The 18,853-nt window shown below is 42.9% G+C and overlaps 1 protein-coding gene across 1 annotated transcript in view; it reads left to right on the top strand.

Moving 5' to 3' along the window:
- LOC308306803 (piezo-type mechanosensitive ion channel component 2-like) overlaps positions 1-18,853 on the top strand; it is a gene marked incomplete at its 3' end in the record, with an annotated part of 84,290 nt that overhangs the window by 51,173 nt on the left and 14,264 nt on the right. Inside the window, exons 29-37 of the mRNA XM_080751845.1 lie at positions 30-139; positions 1,166-1,329; positions 2,236-2,377; positions 3,128-3,553; positions 5,047-5,351; positions 5,812-5,913; positions 7,437-7,593; positions 7,807-7,989; positions 18,038-18,200. Of these exons, the coding sequence (XP_080607971.1) occupies positions 30-139; positions 1,166-1,329; positions 2,236-2,377; positions 3,128-3,553; positions 5,047-5,351; positions 5,812-5,913; positions 7,437-7,593; positions 7,807-7,989; positions 18,038-18,200 (1,752 nt within the window). The remainder of the gene's footprint in view (positions 1-29; positions 140-1,165; positions 1,330-2,235; positions 2,378-3,127; positions 3,554-5,046; positions 5,352-5,811; positions 5,914-7,436; positions 7,594-7,806; positions 7,990-18,037; positions 18,201-18,853) is intronic.

Raw genomic sequence — 18,853 nt, 5'->3', positions numbered from 1 at the left:
ATTACAACATATTATGTGTGTGTCCTCAGTGGTACGCAGTGGGAACTACTTCATGTTTGAGACGAACAGCGATGATGAAGAGAATGAGGAAGAGGAGGACATAAAGAGGACGGAGCCTCCAGAAAAGTCTGCCTTCCAGGTGAGGTCACCGACCGTCATGATACTGTTTCCTGTTTCCACGTCAACTGGATGGAAACAACAATAAAATAATAAATAATAATGACCATTTCATATACAGTATACTAGATTATTTTGCCACTTTATCCCAATGATGGTGGCAGAGTGACTTTTAACTCTTTTATGAGTACATTTCATTAACTCATAAAAAAGATTTCTCAGTCCATTTTTGTCAGCCACCTTTTTTTCTATAATTTAAAATGAATGTTCTCAGAGTAAGAGAGTCAGAATAAATACTAAAGTATGATGTACTTGTGGTGTCATAGTGATGAAATTGCAATCCTTGATCATGATTAGCGTACATACAGTACATGCCAGAACGTCCCGTGGGACATACATACATACGTATAGGCTACGTACATACATACAGTACAGACAAAGGCAGATGTAGGAGCGGTTAGCTCCGTTCAAAAACACGTGATTGGCAGTGATATGCAGGTCATCTTTAACGTGGGTGACAGGATCTCCCGCCATGCAATAGCACATGAACGTCATTGGTGGTGGGCCTTTCCCCTGGGGTTCAACCTTCTTCACAGCAGACCGACTCTGTTGCCCAATGGACCCTATTCACGCCCGCCCACTCAGCACATTTCTCAGCAACTTCCTGGTGCTGAAGTCAGCTTTGAAGGGGAAACTAACACAGAAATCGCTGGACTTAAAGCCAAAAAATCATTATTTTGAACGGTAAAGTAAATTATAATGCTTTGTGCCTTTTACTATCTTGTGTTCTTGATCATGCTAGCCGTATGTTATACTTTACTATTCGGAAATGTGCGATTTCTGTGTTAACTCTCTTAGCAGGGTTTACCCTTCAAAGCGTCACTTCAGCACCAGGAAGTTGCTGAGTGGGCGGCGTGTGAATAGGTCTAATCATTAATAGTAAATGGTGCACAATATTACATTTGCACAAGTGATGCATTTACATGGCCACAAGTTGTATTTACGCAGTCTGTCCATCTGTGTGCTTGTCTGTGTGTCTGTCTTTCAGTTTGTGTATCATGCTTGGATAACAGACTCCAAGACAGCTCTGAGAGCTAGGAACCTGAGACGCAAGCCAAGGCGAGCAGAGGCGAGGAGAGAGGACACAAGCAGCAAAGATGACAGGAGAGGAGGTAAGGAGACAATAGAGGACATAAGGAGACAGCAGAATAGGTAAGGAGACATAAGAGGAGGAGGTGAGAAGATGACAGGTAGTGCTAACAATGTACAAGTAAAGATATTGTATTTTATATATATATTTTTTTTACATAGCTCTTTATTCTGATAGTAATACTTAACATCATAATTATTGTTTTTGTACAGTAACTGATGCCCGTCTCCAGTGTTGCATCAGGAGAGAGAACTCATAGAGGATAAACATCATCTGAATCTAGAGCTTCAACATATCAACATAAGCATGTGTTTTACACTGTTTATAATGGATCTATTTATCTGTTTTACACTGATGGATCTGTTTGTCTCCCAGCAACTGGAGTCATTGAAGAGGAGCAGGAGGAGAGAGAGGAGGAAGAGGAGAGACAGGAGGAAGATGAGAGAGACGATGCTCCAGGTGATTGTGTTCACAATGTACAATGTAGTTGCATTTAGCAGTAGCTCTTAAAGGACAACTCCAGACTAAATTACATCTAGGCTAATAATTTCCTACTTTATATTGATCTCAAATTACTGTCCATGGGGTCTATTAGACAGAAATGCGCCTGTCGTCCAGTTTCCAAAGCAGAACCCAGCAGCTCTCATGGCATAGAGTGGAGCCCATAAGCCTATCGCTTTTGCGCTATTTGTTGCGGTCGAAAGATTTTAAAAATGTTGATCAATCTGTTATTCTTTGTGTGTGTGTGTGTGTGTGTGTGTGTGTGTGTGTGTGTGTGTGTGTGTGTGTGTGTGTGTGTGTGTGTGTGTGTGTGTGTGTGTGTGTGTGTGTGTGTGTGTGTGTGTGTGTGTGTGCGTGCGTGCGTGCGTGCGTGCGTGCGTGCGTGCGTGCGTGCGTGCGTGCGTGCGTGCGTGTGTGTGCGTGTGTGAATGCGTGTGTGTAGACACAGTGTTGGGTCGTGTCTCCAGTGTGTTCAGGTTCTGGGTGGTGTTGTCGTCAGCGGTTCTGGAGTCGGTGACGGCCTGGCTGAACTCTCTGTGTCTGGAGCACACACACATCTCTACTGTGCTGAGGATCGAACGCACTATGTTGACCCAACAGTACAGACAGGTACACAACAGATGCATCTTAATACAACAACGCAGGTACTAAACAGGTACTAAAGCACTAGGCCTTTGTACAAGAGGCCATGGTTTACTGTGTATTTTACAATGGCTAAAAGGCTTAGGAAGCCCATTTTAGGATCATGGTAAACCACAGCCTGCTTTTTTAAACTGGTTGCTAAATATAAGTATAAGTAAGCCTTGCCGAGCCATGAGGCCCATAGGGGCAGGAGCCTATCTCCTGTTTCTATAGCGTGAGGCAGCTTGATGTACAAGTACTGTACACCCCCTGGACATGACGCTAGTATGTCGCAGGGACCTCAATCCAATCCAACCCTGGACGATGAGTGCCAAGCAGGGAGGCACTGGGGCCCATTTTTCAGAGTCTTTGGTATGACCTGGCCAGGGATTGCACCCCGACCTCCCAGTCTCAGGGCGGACACTCTAACCACAAGGTCACTGAGCTGCTAAATGGGACTATAATTGTGGGCTTGCTGAAAGGCGAGACCAGTATGTTATACCAAATCTTTATAGGTCAAGTTTATTCTCCTAAAAAAAATATATATATATATATATATATATATATTATATATATATATATATATATATATATATATATATATATATATATACAATTACAAAGGCTCTTAAGGGTAGATCTTTTTGCCCATACATGGTGTTCCATGCGAGCCCATACTGTTTCGTAGGAACAGTATTTCTAGTTATTATTATTATTATTTTGCTCATTTGTTACCAGGGCAACATCCCATCGAGAGAGAGTATCCATGGTTACTACCGACTTCAGATGTTGAAGTCATCCAGGGAGGCAGGCTTGGACTACACTACCCATGAGGCTGAGGGGCAGATGGACTACACTACCCATGAGACAGAGGGGCAGAGGGACTACACTACCCATAAGGCAGAGGGGCGGACTGACTACGCTATCTATGAGGCAGAGGGGCAGATGGACTACACTATCCATGAGGCAGATGGGCAAACAGACTACACTACCCATGAGGCAGAGGGACATATGGACTACACTACCTATGAGGTGGAGGGCCAAATAGTCTACACTACCCATGAAACCGAGGGGCAAAGGGACTACACTACCGATGAGGCAGAGGGCCAAACAGACTACACTACCCATGAAATCGAGGGGCAAAGGGACTACACTACCGATGAGGCAGAGGGGCGGACTGACTACACTACCCATGAGACAGAGGGACAGACACATTACACTAGCCAAAATGCAGAGGGACATACCACATTTGTAAAAGCGAGAGATGACATCACAGAGACAGGTTCAGGAGATGAGACGGGTTCACCGCAGACAGAGTGTTTTACAGAACAATGTGAAACTACCGGAACTAACATTAGAACTGCATCAACTGATCCTGGGTCAGCAGTAGATGTTCAATCGCAGACAATAGATCCTCAATCACAGACAATAGATGTTCAATCGCAGACAATAGATCTTCAATCACAGACAATAGATCCTCAATCACAGACAATAGATGTTCAATCGCAGACAATAGACCTTCAATCACATACAATAGATCTTCATTCACAGACAATAGATGTTCCAGACATCCCATTAGCTGTTCATTCAGAAACAGCAGATGTCTCAGGTGAAGACACGTCGCATCCAGATTTCCCAGAATCCCCAGTGTCTAAAACCAGTCAGAGGCCACGCCGCAAACTCTTCAGGATGGACGGAGTGGACTTATCCTCCTCAACGGATGAAAAACCGAGTAGACCAGAGAGGTGAGAACATCTGGTTTAGGAGAAATGGTTCAAGGGGGACTTTAATAAACATAGGAAAAATAGGGCGGGGGACTTTAATGAACAGGGAAAACAGAAATGGCGTGGCTTGCCATAAATAACACATCTACAATTACAATGCGTTGTGATAGAGTGGCGCAGTCAGTAGGGCTATAGCCAGGTTTGTTCCCCACTGGGGACGCTGTGGGCACTAGGTGTGTGTTCTCTCCTGCGCGTTTTCAGTGCCCATATAATCGTAACTCAGTACGGGGCTCTCCCTAGGTTGGCAGAGGGAGTGTTGCGCCCAGTATTACAGCTTAGCAGTAGCGGAAAAAGTGAACACCGGGCCGGTAAGCGAGCCACAATGATCGCCCCCCCCCCCCCCCCCCCCCCCCCCCCCGATTGACAGTCATTTGGACTGAGACTGACCGGCAGTCGGAGGCTGACGGTCGGTCCCCCGCGGTCTGCGGGCCCGTAAGCGGCCGCTTACCCAGCTTATCCGGACAGCCCGCCCCTGAGGTAATTGGCACTAGTGAAAAATGGGTTACAAAATCGAAAAACAAAATAAAAAATAAATTAAAATAAACTGGAACAAAATATTTTGAGATGGGGGTCGGTGGTCAAATATATTTATATATATATATATATATATATATATATATTTCTAGGGTTTTTTTACATTAAAAAGTTTGAGCACCACTGATCATAGAAACATACGTTTTTCAGAAAACCGTTTTTTCGGGCCTAACTGGGTTAATGACAGTACAAATACTACTTCACCTATGGAAATGGTCAGTTCAGCTGTCTGTCTGTCTGTGTGTCTGTCTCTCTCTCTCTCTCTCTCTCTCTCTCTCTCTCTCTCTCTCTCTCTCTCTCTCTCAATGCAGTCAGTGCACGGCTACGTTCTCTCGCCAGGGGACTTCGGACAGCGTCAGGGAACTGGACCAGCCACCTCCACCCACTGCCTCTGGCCCTGAGTCGCAGCGCTCACACATAATCCACTCCCACGCGCAGGACGCAGACGGGTGGAGCTCCTCGTGTGTGACTCCGTCCTCTCTCTCCCCCACTCTGCTCCTCCCTCCGTCGTACAGCCTGGCGCTGGGGCTAGATCTACAAGACCACAAAGAAGATGGCATTGACTTCCTGTCTGAGCCCGCCTCCACTTACTGCTCGCCCCGCCCCACCCAGGAGCTAACCGCCAGCGAGCTACTAAAGAGCAGGTGCATGCGCACGCACACACACACACACACACACACACACACACACACACACACACACACACTTACTTGCTTACTTGCTTATGGTTGTCCATCGATTCCGATGATGACGTCCACTTATGTCCTCAACGGTGAGTTCTTTCGTGGCTAAAGAGTCCTATTCTGGAGCCACATGTTCTGTTGCAGGTGGGGCATATGTAGGTTGTAGTTGTGGTAGTGGTACTGGCAGTCATGGGTGTGTTCCTCCTGAGTCACACACACACACACACACACACACACACACACACGCACACAGGAATTTAGCTTCTAGCTAAATCCAGCATTTTTACGTGAGATCACGTTCAATTCTTGTACGTGTTTTGAATGTCCAATAACGCGTGCCGTCGTGTAAATAAGTTATTGTGTCATCGTATTTGGACTGATTGTGATCATGTGATCTATCATCTATGATGTCATCAAACAGGATGTTCTATGACGAGGAACTGGAGGAGTCGGATGGTTTCTATGGCCACCAGCCACAGCTGCTACAAATCTGCTATGCCCTCCACAACATACTGGTTGCTAGGTAACACTCACTTCCTCCCTAGTTACAGAGGTACTGATTGTTTAATTAGAATGGGTACACATTATTGTGTATCATTATTTTATGCTTTAACTATTGAAAAATAGCAGATATACCGCCGCGCTGCGAGCTTGTAGATCTGCTATTTCTTTTTTAATCGTGAAAATTTGAATTTTGACCCGATTCTATAAGTGTCTTTTGAATCCTTCTAAGGTTTTTTGAAAAACCTATGTTTCTATGTCAGCAATCTGGCTAGCCATCGTCAACGAAAATGTCCTTTTCACTTAACTGGAACTCAGTTAGTCTGTTCTTGAGAGACTACTATGTCAGTGGTCTCAAACCTTTTCATGTGAAGGACACCCAAACTGATATTTATTTGGCCATGGACCCCCATCTCAAAATATTTAGTTCCAGGGACCACCCAGAAGCAAAATTTAAGTTACAAACGTTCGCTTTAATAATACATATATTCAAAGATTTGCACGCATTTTCACGACTTAAAAAAAAAATAGCAGATCTACAAGCTCACAGCGCGGCACTCGGTGCCGCGCTGTGAGCTTGTATATCTGCTATTTTTTTTATAGCTAAAGCATTCAATAATTTTAGGCCTAAATGGGTTAACTCTCTAACCGCCGAACGAATGCTCATTCTTTTATCCTCTGCGTCATACCGAGCGTCCTTTCCGCGGCTGAGCCTGTCTGAGCAGATGAGGGGTGGCACAGGTCGGCGGGTGTGTACAGTAGCAGCAGCTTCCGTTACGCTAGTCTCAACATAAACACATAAACAACAATGTTAGCGGGATCACTTTTCTGGTCGTTTTCTATGCCTGGATCTAGTTTCTCCATTTCTATGTCTACAACTGGTGCAACCGAGGGACAAACTTCAGCCTCGTTCATTGGAATGGCAGCGCCCGTTCGTTTTTTTTTTTTTCTCTCTCTTTTTGTCTGTCTTTTACAAAAGATTGCGGTTGGAAATAATGGATGGATATTTTTCTATAAACTTGCAAAGGTAAGATACTTAAATGGCGTTATAAGACATCCTTATATCGTTGTAAAATCATATAAATTAAACAAATCTTAAATTTGATCTAACTATTAAATCACTAAAGTTTTAGAAGACCCACTCCGTGAATTTCAGCCCCTAAAGCCTTCTGTAAATACTGTATGTTTTCTATGATCCTGGCCGGGGACCGGATTTCGTGGCAAAATTACGTCATCATACACTACCGCCAATCACAGTGCGGATCATACACTGCCGGCCAATCACAGCATGTCTTGCTGTCCTCAACATAACAACAGCATTTACTCTGGTTTAGGAGTCTGTAGAGGGATGCGGGACATCTCTATAGATGCGTCTCGGCGAGGCGGTGGTCGTTGAGGTCGGTGAGGCCCGGTCCGCGGCGAAAAACGGCCCGAATAAAGCAGACGCGACCGGCCGAACGCGGTTTGCTATACCGCTACTGACCACTAGTTGAGCAACTTACACAGTATAGCTTTAAGTCCTCTCCTCTCCTCTCCCCTCTGTAGATCAGAGTCACTGTGCTACCTGGTCATCATATTGAACCACATGGTGTCGGCCAGTTGCATCACCATGGTGTTACCAGTGTGCGTGTTCCTGTGGGCCATGTTGTCTGTTCCACGACCCAACAAGACCTTCTGGATGACTGCTATCATCTATACAGAGGTTCATTGTGACCTTGTAGATCTGCTATTATTGAAATTGTATTATTTTATCGATTATGCATTTTATAATTGTTTCAACTGTTTTGTTCGATTAACTGTTGTGAAAGTGTGCTATACAAAATGTAATGCCTCAACTCTTAGTGCTCGTCAGGGTGCGGGTCTCCATTTGAAATATGTATGTACTGTATGTATGTGTGTGTGTGTGTGTCTCCAGGCTTCCATAGTGGTGAAGTATTTCTTCCAGTTTGGGTTCTTCCCGTTCAACCAGAACGTGGAGGTGGACCGCTCCAAACCCTTCCACCCGCCCAACATCCTGGGAGTGGAGAAGAAAGACGGATACGTTTACTATGACCTGATTCAGCTGCTGGCTCTGTTCTACCATAGAGCTATACTGAAGGTACACACATTACACACACACACACACACACACACACACACACACACACACACACACACACACACACACACACACACACACACACACACACACACACACACAAGCACGCTAAATCAGGCACGACCCTATAAACCCGCAAACCTAACATCTACATGCTGACCATCACCCAGTGGCGGAACAATTCAGAACCGGGCCGGTATGCGAGCCACAATGCTCGGGCCCCCTTACCCGTCTCACGCCAACCCCCCCCCCCCCCCCCCCGCCGCCGCCGCCGCCGCCTCCTCCACGCTATGTCAAGCTCTTAATGCCTTCATGCCATATATTTTTATACATGAATACAGCTACACAGTTAGGCTACAGACCTATCTGACTGGCACACATAGCCACAATAGTATGCACACAAGCACACAGCAATTGTGCATCACATCTTATGCAACCAAAACGCACATTATTCTGTTGATACAGGCTTTCAGCTGCAGTGCTGCACGTTAGAGAAGAGAAGTCCTAACAGTTGACCTGTTCAGGCAATAATACTCACAGATTAGTTGTTCCAGTTCCGGAATCAGAAAGTATCCTTGATGATAATCATTGTATAGTTTCCTCGCTGGCATAATTGTTCAATATCCACCGTCATGATTAATGCCTTAATTGCTTGCTTGTGTTGTGCATTGCTGCCTGTCTCGTTTGAAAGTGTCTGTGGTATATTTTAATTGATACAAATTACAAAAGGTTTTGAAAGTGCGCGGTTCCACTGCAGCCACTACACTTCTCACTACACTGAACGTAAACAACATATTGCCTGTCTGTGAATAGAAGCCAATCAAGCCATGACATCTGTCTGCTCTTCCTGTTGTCCTTCACAATAAAGTGTGTGTCCCCCTAACCTTTTCTTCCCAATGTGCGACATTTTACCCAGGTTAATATAAACAGGAAATAGGTGTAACAGAGGCAGCGCGATACAGAAAGGGGACCCAATTGGGAGGGAGGGGGACGGTCAGGCAGATTGACGGTCATTTGGACTGAGACAGACAGTCAGTCGGAGGCTGACGGCCGGGGCCCCGCGGTTCGCGGGCCTATATGCGGCCGCTTACCCAGCTTACCCGGACGCTCCGCCCCTGCCCTCACCTCAACCTGTGTCTTTAATTCACCCTTTGTTAGCCTTCTGGTTGGTCCCTGACTGACCAACCAGCAGGCTCCATCTGCCTCGGTTCTGCCTTTTCTATGTTGAATTTGCTAAAATATATTTTGTGGAGAAATAAAAACATGATGAGTCACTATACTGCCACTGAGCAGCTCCGTTTTACTGAAACCAAGTTTGAAATTTGAATTGAAAACACAGAATAACAATACGAAGCAACTGAATTAAAATGGTAGTGGATGGAGTGTCCCACTGAGTGTCCCACCATGACACAGCAACCAGTGGGTGTGAAGAGGGGTGGGACAACAGGCGGGACTTGACAAAGGGTGAATTTAAGACGGGTGCCGTGATTTTCCCCCCTACAACATGATCATCATGTATGTATTATGATTATACTTGGAGGAAGATTTTTTTTTTCCTTCAAAAAAGTGTACAGAAAGTGTCTTTATGTGACCTTTAATAAAAGAGGTGGAGCCATAGTTTTGTACTTTGTGAGTTCCAGGATAATGGTCCTTCCCATAGCAAAATTTTTGTTGCTTATCTATTTCTTAATCTCAACTCCTGAGACATAACTATTGCCTTCTCTTTTGTATATCATTCTTTGCTCATTTGCTGCTGCCCTATTACTCCTAAAACCCTCTTAGGAGCAATAGAGAGATGAGAATGAGAAGATAACCAGGCAATAACTTGAGAAGTATTTGAGAAGTATGATAAACCAACCGAATCCAACAAGCCATCTATGAGGCTTAGTTGAGATGACCCTAAGCAGTGTTTGAGAAGTATAAGAGAAACAGATGAGAACTCCAGAGAAAAACAATGCTGCTCATGTTTAGCTCACCCAGACAGAACGGAGCTACTAGCGATCAATAAATGAGACCTAGGTGAGAGCTCTCTAATGGCTAGTTTAAGTCTCTTAACTGTCTCCCATATTCTTACTTTGAGCCAGTAATGAGCAATAATTGAGATCTAATTACCCAGAACCTTCTTCTCACTTGGAGCTGTAAATGAGATACAGTATACATGCAGCTATTTTGATAAAAAAAAATACAATAATTTCCTTCAATAAAACTTTATTTCTGTAAGGTGGCAGAGGATGAAGTGCTTTTAACAGTACAAGACCTTTAAGGACAATACTACTTTGGAAGAGGTTTGGTTTGTGTATTTACCTTGCTGTGATGTTAACTCTAAGGTGAACAAGAAATTGATATATAATAATATAGTTAGTTATACAACCCACACTTCGACCAAAGTGGTCTTGCCCTTTAACAAAAAAAAAAAAAAAAAAAAGAAACTTCAGTTACTCTTCTTACTACTCATGAATTCAGTGCCAAATAAGAAAAAGTGACCCTAATCAAATGTGTCCATAACAGTCACTGCTACATAAGTGTGAAAAGTGCAAAAAGCAGAAGTGACATGTGCTCCCAGCAAAAAACAAAAACAAAAAAACAGGAACAGTCAGTTCTATTACTGCAGTTAAGTTACAGTTGTCCTTACCAAACGACCGTTGTCTCATTGTAAAACGTGAGAACAACAGACACAAAAGATTTTCCCAGTCTCTCACGTCCCCCTCCAGGGTAGATGAATCTATAGTTTCCTCTCTTACTCCGGTATACGTTAATCTCAAGGTGGGAGGAGTTCTTCAAGATTGTATCCAGCCGTTCGCACCCTGGCCACTTCATTCACCCCTGCAAGGAGAACCCTGCCTTCCTCACCAGTCTGTTGAGGTTGGAGGCAGCACGTCATTAAAAAAAAAAAACACTTGCCATAACAGATTGGTAGAACATGTGTTGCATCCTGTGGCACACGCCAAACGATCTTGTTTTCTCAGGAAGAGTAGGCTGTTCTTCCCCTTGCTGTGAATCGTCTCTGCGTTGTCCGACCAGTTTTTCCACGGACACCGCCTTCCATCCAGCTTCGGTGCCATACCGTAAGACATAGTCTGCAGACAGAGAAGATGAAATTAGCTATAGAAGCACAGTCAACATGTTTTCTCCACGCCAGTGATGTCGTTCGAAACTTCTCTCAGTCAGTAGGGGGGAAAAAGATACAATGTTACATTAAACCCTGAGACACAATCTCTTCAATCAAAATAACCAAAAAGTTAATGATCATTTTGGCCTACATCTGCCACTTTAAGTTCAGCCACTGTTGCAGCGCTGCAACAGTGGCTGAACTTAAAGTGGCAGATAAAACATCTCAGTATCAAATCAGTGCATCACCAGAGTACTCAAATAACAATATACTTTTCAGTATTAAAATTCAGTGCAGCATCAGAGCCCTCAAAATAAATCTTCTCAGTTTAGCATCACAACCCTCAAAACTATTACAAATGTATCAAAAATCAGTGCAGAATCAAGAGCCGGGAGTCTCTGGTAGGGGACCCAACCGGTAGGAGACAATATCATCTCAAAAGTATTAAATAAATACAAATAAAAACAAAATAAAAAATAATAATCAGTGCAGCATCCGAGCACTCATTTCTTTGACCCTGGGATTGACCTTGGTGGTAGCAGCCTCAATCTAGTAAAAAGCGATTTGCAAAAAGTGGTAGACATTGGCCAGATTCTGGTTGTATGAGGTAGCAAAGACAAAATGAGTTTTAAAAAAACGTGTCGAAAGAGGGTTAGGAGAGTCTGGTGACTTACACGGGAATGCACGTTTGTCAATCACAATGAAGTATTTGTGTATGGTACACCTCTGGGTCCCCACAGCCAGTAGATAGGGTTGACGACTCTCGGTGATGCTGTCCAGATGCCCCTCGACACTGGTCCCAGTCTGTGACAAGAGAACTTCATTAGTCATGCTATTACAATTAATCTGTTTGCAGTTTAGAGCCCCATCTTTATAGGATAGCCACCAGAATCACTTCTTGCCACAACATGCAACCATAACAACATTCTGCATTATCTTTACTTTGCTAAAGGGGGACGGGGGGGCAAAAGCAGACAATTATCACAGGGCAGTCGCTGATTATATGAGCATGGTCATCGCATGATTTCACAAAAGTATAGTTTTAAGGGTGAATGTTAGGGACAGAACAGTGAGCCATCTTAAACTTTAATTGAACTATAACCTTACCTAGATGAACTTCACAAGGTGGTCAATGGCTTGTCGGGCTGAGAGCTTCCCTGGTCTCTTGTTGCAGCCTTGAGGTGAGGGTGGCATGAGGTGGATAAGGCAAGTTGGAGGACATCTCACTGTCAAGTTGGAGGACATCTCACTGTCCCATCCTGAAAATACAGGGGGAGGAAAAAAAACAGAAAGACATTTTTACTAAAATCTTTACATTTTGGTTTCAAAACCAATTCCCTCTTCCATTAGTATTAGTCCTTTAATTCCAGCATACCATTATTCAGTTGTCCTGTTGGGATTCAGCTTTATGAAGCAGATCTTCAAGGTCGCCTGCCTGGGAGAGGCCATGGCTTTGTTTAAGGACTTTCTGCCTGTAGCGAGTAGGCCACTGTTTCAGAACTTTGCAGCGATGGCATCACCAAACATCAGACTGAAATTCTGCTCCATCTGCAGACAAAATGGAATACAGAGGACAATGGCATACATTTTTAATAGGTTCACCTTATGACCAGGGATGTGATCTGTTTAAAGTCCATTTATCATGTCAGTTCGACTTTATAGCAAGACAGTTTCAGAGCGACATACCATTCCTGCAATGTCAAGAAATCTTGGAAAGGTGATGAATATTTCAGAGGACTTCACTGGGTCATGAACCATTGCTTGGCGATGGGTGAATGTCTGTTTCATCTTCTCCTTGACGATTGCTTCATCAGTTGTATGCTTCATCAGTGTGATGGCCTCACGACACTGGGTTTCTGTGCTTAGCTGGCATTCCTCACTGAAGGGGATTCTGACACTCTGTAATGATCCTTTCTCCTCCAGGTTTGGCCATCAAAATGTTTTCAATCATCTAAGTGGGAGGGGGAAAAAAGGGGGGGGGGACAGGGATTTGGTGGACAAATATATTTATAGTGGCAAAAATGTAAACCATGCCCCCCATACTTCTCCATAATTGTACTTTGCCATTTACCCCCCTGCTACCCCCTTTCAGTGGCGTCAGTTCAGAAAAAGCTAAGGTATGGCAACACGACTGGCTTCACTCACGTGCAAGACACCAGTCATGTTGCCATACCTTAGCAACAGGCATGATACATTTATTTTAAGAAGTACATTCTATTTTTCCCCCGTTTCTACAGTTTCTTGGGCTGGATATGGCAGCCTGGATTGGTTGTTCAAGTGCATGTTAGTTAACATGCCACAATTAACAATAATGAATTGCACCTGTGCAGCTGACTTGCGGAACCTTGGCATATACCATTTGTCAAGATGGGGAGAATACAAGTGTGAAGAATATAATTATAATGCCTTGTTAAGTGACCATTTTTGTTAAATTTTGCATTTGTAGTTATTTTACTGTAATTTAACAACATAATAACCAGAACAGATAGACAAAGGGACATTCATGGATTTATATTTAAAAGTAACTTTTATTTTCCCCCTGGACCCAGGGTATGGTAGCTACATACCCCTGCCATACCCAATTGACGCCCCTGCCCCCTTTATCAGAATCACTATCTTGATCTCCATTTCAAACAGTCATCTGCAAATCTTACCTGAGCGAGATGAGTCAGGTCAACTCTGTTCCTTTGGGCAGGACACGGCTGCAAAATGGTGGTGTCATCAGTCCCCATTGTCTGCACTGGAGCTGAGAAAGGCTAGATTCAGTCACTGAATCTAGCATGTTGACATAACAGGTGTGATCCTGTGTTTTGTAAAACATGTGATTAGCAAGAGGGGATCATTTGTGTTAAGAGTAATGTAAAATATATTATATTATAAATAACTATTGCGTGCCGGATCAAACAACATGAAGCGATTTTGCGCACTGCTGCCGGTAGCCTGCAGTTGTTCTCAAACTTTTCAGGCCGCAACCCCAAAAATATTCATATTTTAACTGGGGACCCCCACCCTGACGAGCACTAAGAGTTGGGACAGTACATTTTGTATAACACTGTTCTATTGTGAAAGTCTAGCAGATCTACATGCCCACAACTTTGTGAGCATGTAGATCTTCTATTTACACAATTTCTGAGTCTAATATATGATCATTTGGCCCAATGTTTAGTTTGTCATTTTAGAGGTACAGTATTAAAAAGTCCTTAAATTGTCACTTTAGAAATGTGCAGATACCCTCTATACACTTTGTTTGTTTACTGTTGAGAAAACAATGATTAGCCAATCATTTGGGGACCCACCCAAAATCATTTAGGGACCCCCTGGGGGTCCTGACCCACAGGTTGAGAACCACATTTCTTATACCTCAAAAGAACAGGGGAACAAAGGAAAGAAAATACCATTATAACATTAAAAGTAAACAACAAATTATATAAAAACTGGTCAAACATTGGCCAAATTGTCAAATGGTATAAGAGACAACAATTGTGAAAATAACAGATCTACAAGCTCACTGCATTCCAAGTGCTTGTCAGGTTGGAGGGTCCCCAGTACAAATATGACTATTTTGGGGGGTCCCCAGTTCAAATATGATTATTACATCACTGATTACAATGAGGAGCAGCCAATGGGTAGATATTTGTGCCCAGCCCACACTGTTTTGTATGAACAGTATTTCTAGTTAAGAACTGGTTCTCAGACTATTTTATTTATTTCAAGGACCCCCTGTTTAGTATGCATTTGGCCATGATCCCCCATCATCCATAACTCCCCTAGAACTGTACAAATGGAACCAAATGGACCTGTTAGGGTTCATTTAGTTCCATTTGTATACTCTACTACCATTGCAAGCTAACATTAGCCACAAATGACACACACACACACACACACACACACACACACACACACACACACACACACACACACACACACACACACACACACACACACACACACACACACACACACAATACAAGACTGTATTGAACAGCTGCTAGTTAACTTTGGCTCTGTTAGCCACAATACCACACACAACAGGCTGCAAGCTGTGCACAAATACACAGCAAGGTTAATACAATATAAACAAACAAAAAAAACGTCTGCTTCTATCAAAAGGGAACCTATCTTACACATTTTGAACATTCAGTTCCATTAGGATGTCCACTGTAAAATGTTAGCAAACGTTAGCATCAGCTAACGTTAGCATTAGCTAACTTTAGCATTAGCTTTGTCTAATTGTAGTGCTGGTTGGGTGAACCTTTCAGGAAAATACACACTTTGTACAAAAACACCACAGACAACATTCTTAAGTAACATACAGTACATGTAGGTAACTTTATCCAGTGGCTATGCTGTTTCACCTACCGAAAAATGATAAAGTCCATGAGAGCATATAATTCCTGTGTGTTCTTCTCTTCAACACTGACTGACTCTGAGGTTCAAAATGGCACTGGTTCAAACCAGTTCCAAGTCGTTCCAATCTCCTTTCTGTCTCAATAGCTCCTTTCTGTCTCGAGGAGCAATAGATGAGCATCATGAGCTAAAAATGAGCAGCAAATGTTTCCTCTGGGAAAGTATAATAATAAAGGATATGCCCCGCCTCCTACTAAGCTCTGCTTCCTGGTAGATCAAAGCAATATGTGATGTCACTGTTCTCAACCTTCCCAGTTGTTGTTTGGGCAATTAACCCTTTTACTGACTGCTGCTGAAGCAATAATGCATTGTTTTTCAACTACTGTACACTTATCTAAAGATTAGATCTGATCAGATCAGATCAGGGGTCTTCAACAGTAGGGGGTATATATATATAATATTAATAGCATTATTATTATAGCAGTATTGAATGCACAATATGATTTTACACAATTTTATACATAAATATACAATACATGTTGTAGCCCCCTTCCCTACCCTACAAGGTATCTCAGTTTGGGGGGGTAATTATTATAACTACTATAGTTATAATAAACATACTATAAAGTGATAGGCCTATACATCATTGGAAGATATACTCATTTTTTTCAATACTGCAATGTAGAAATACTCTGTAACAAATCAAAATTCTAAATTTACTTGAGTAAAAGTAGGCTACAAAACTATTGGTATGAAAAGTATTTATATGTAAAGTACAAAAGTAGAAAGTACTCATTATGCAGAATCTTTGAAAAGAGCAGATCTACAAGCTTACAATGGCATTGGTAACATTTTTGAGAGGCCATTTTTGTCACCTTCAGGTCGCAGTCATTATCAAAACCTCCACCGGCTGGCTGGCTGGCTCATCACGTCACACCACGGTCACAATAATATTTTGCGAATAATTTTTTGCGTCGCAAAAAAGGCCATAACTCTAGGCCCGGGAGAGACGGGGCCGGCACCCAAGGGGTCCCCGGGGGCCCAGCCACTGCCGGGGCTCCCTGTGGACCCCCGTGGACCCCCACTCAAACCTGCCACTTCCTGGTGTGTTTTAGGTATTATGGGTTGGTAGGTGCTCTGATGTATATTTTTTCTCAAGTTTGCACGTAATTTTAAGCCTCAGGTCGACATTCAGCAACCCTAATATCCTATCGTGATTTTATAGTAATTCAAAGGAGGCTAATCCTAGTTTAACCCTAGGAATGTCGCACAGAAATAAAACACACCTCCTCGTGTTCGTCTCGGTGAGCTATACAACATAGCCTACTAAAAGACAGGCCCTTGACACATGATGGTTTTCGACTTATAATGCGAAATAGCTAACCCTAGGCTTAGTTATTTTGCGTTTTAAGTCAAAGACGATGCGACATCAGACCTTGGTTCTGAGATATGTTGTAGAGCTCTCCGAGACGAACGTGTGGATGTCTTGGTTGTCCTCCTACAAACTTTCTTCCCCGTGATAGACTCTATAAACGTTAGAGCACATTGAATGAAAGGCCGGAGAAAGCTATCTCCTCACAGGAGTGTCCGTGTGGGATGAACCTTATACTGGTGTGTTCAGCTCGCGGAGATGAACATGAGAAGAGAACGGCCCCTAAAGTTAGAATTAGGGTTAGCCTTCTAGGGGTCGCTCAGAAATGAAACATACATCCACGTGTTCGTCGCGGAAAGCCGACCAATAATCTTTTTTCCGTTTGTATATACGCCCCCTAGAACCCGAGCTAGCCCTTTTAGAGGGGTTAGAAATTGACCAAAGCATTTTACGCGACAGGACCAACTTCATCGGACTCAGCGCCAAAAAGCTAGGCAGAATAAGTGTCTTTTGGGGGGATTTTTGACATATTTTAACGTCCAGGGCCACCAAGCTGATTTGAAAAGTGACATTTATAGAGAGACTATGATCCTGGCCAAAAAAAGAAAAAAAAAATCAGTGAGTAACCAGTAATTGTGATCATGAAGCATTATGAGTGACGTCTTTAAAAGAGATGTTGGTGAGATTATCTCAAGATCTCAAACAGTGATCGCAGATAGACAGAGCTGAGACTCTTTAAAAGAGATGTTGGTGAGATTATCCCAAGAACTCAATCAGTGATCACTGAAAGACACAGATGAGACTCCTTAAAAGAGATATCAGTGAGATTATCCCAAGAACTCAATCAGTGATCACTGAAAGACAAAGATGAGACTCTTTAAAAGAGATGTTGGTGAGATTATCCCAAGAACTCAATCAGTGATCACTGAAAGACACAGATGAGACTCTTTAAAAGAGATGTTGGTGAGATTATCCCAAGAACTCAAACAGTGATCAATGTGAGACTCAACAGTGTCAAATCTCAGGAGTTCAAATTGAGAAGAATGAGAAAATGCACTTTGGTCTCGGCTGGTGCTCATCTTTATCTAGAGACAAAAATAAGAAATAATTGAGGTCTCATTTAGGATTTTCGCTTGCTATGGGTTACAATGTCTACGGTATTTCTCAAGTTCTGCTATACTTCGTAGCACAGAGAGATTTTGACCAATGGTTTGTTACAGAGCCACGGGCTATGGGACTTGAATGTTGCCGTGGAGAGCGACAGCCCTCCTCACCATGGGGACGCCTCTAGTCAGCATCAGGACTCCACTACCCATAAGCTCTTGCAGCGACATCCCAGCAGGCGTGCACGCCTCGGCTCCGCCCCCCTTCGCTCACCAGCCGGTAAAACACAGGCACCTCACATTGTAATGAACAATAACTATATGAAACACAGTCACCACACATTGTAATGAACAATAACTATATGAAACACAGTCACCACACATTGTAATGAACAATAACTATATGAAACACAGTCACCACACATTGTAATGAACAATAACTATATGAAACACAGTCACCACACATTGTAATGAACAATAACTATATGAAACACAGGCACCTCACATTGTAATGAACAATAATAACTATATGAAACACAGTCACCACACATTGTAATGAACAATAACTATATGAAACACAGTCACCACACATTGTAATGAACAATAACTATATGAAACACAGTCACCACACATTGTAATGAACAATAACTATATGAAACACAGTCACCACACATTGTAATGAACAATAACTATATGAAACACAGTCACCACACATTGTAATGAACAATAACTATATGAAACACAGTCACCACACATTGTAATGAACAATAACTATATGAAACACAGGCACCTCACATTGTAATGAACAATAATAACTATATGAAACACAGTCACCACACATTGTAATGAACAATAACTATATGAAACACAGGCACCTCACATTGTAATGAACAATAATAACTATATGAAACACAGTCACCACACATTGTAATG

This window comes from Nannobrachium achirus (genome assembly GCF_963921795.1).
Source record: "Nannobrachium achirus genome assembly, chromosome: 21".
In the NCBI taxonomy this organism is placed as follows: Eukaryota; Metazoa; Chordata; class Actinopteri; order Myctophiformes; family Myctophidae; genus Nannobrachium; species Nannobrachium achirus.
This window is presented reverse-complemented; position numbering and strand designations above follow the sequence as displayed.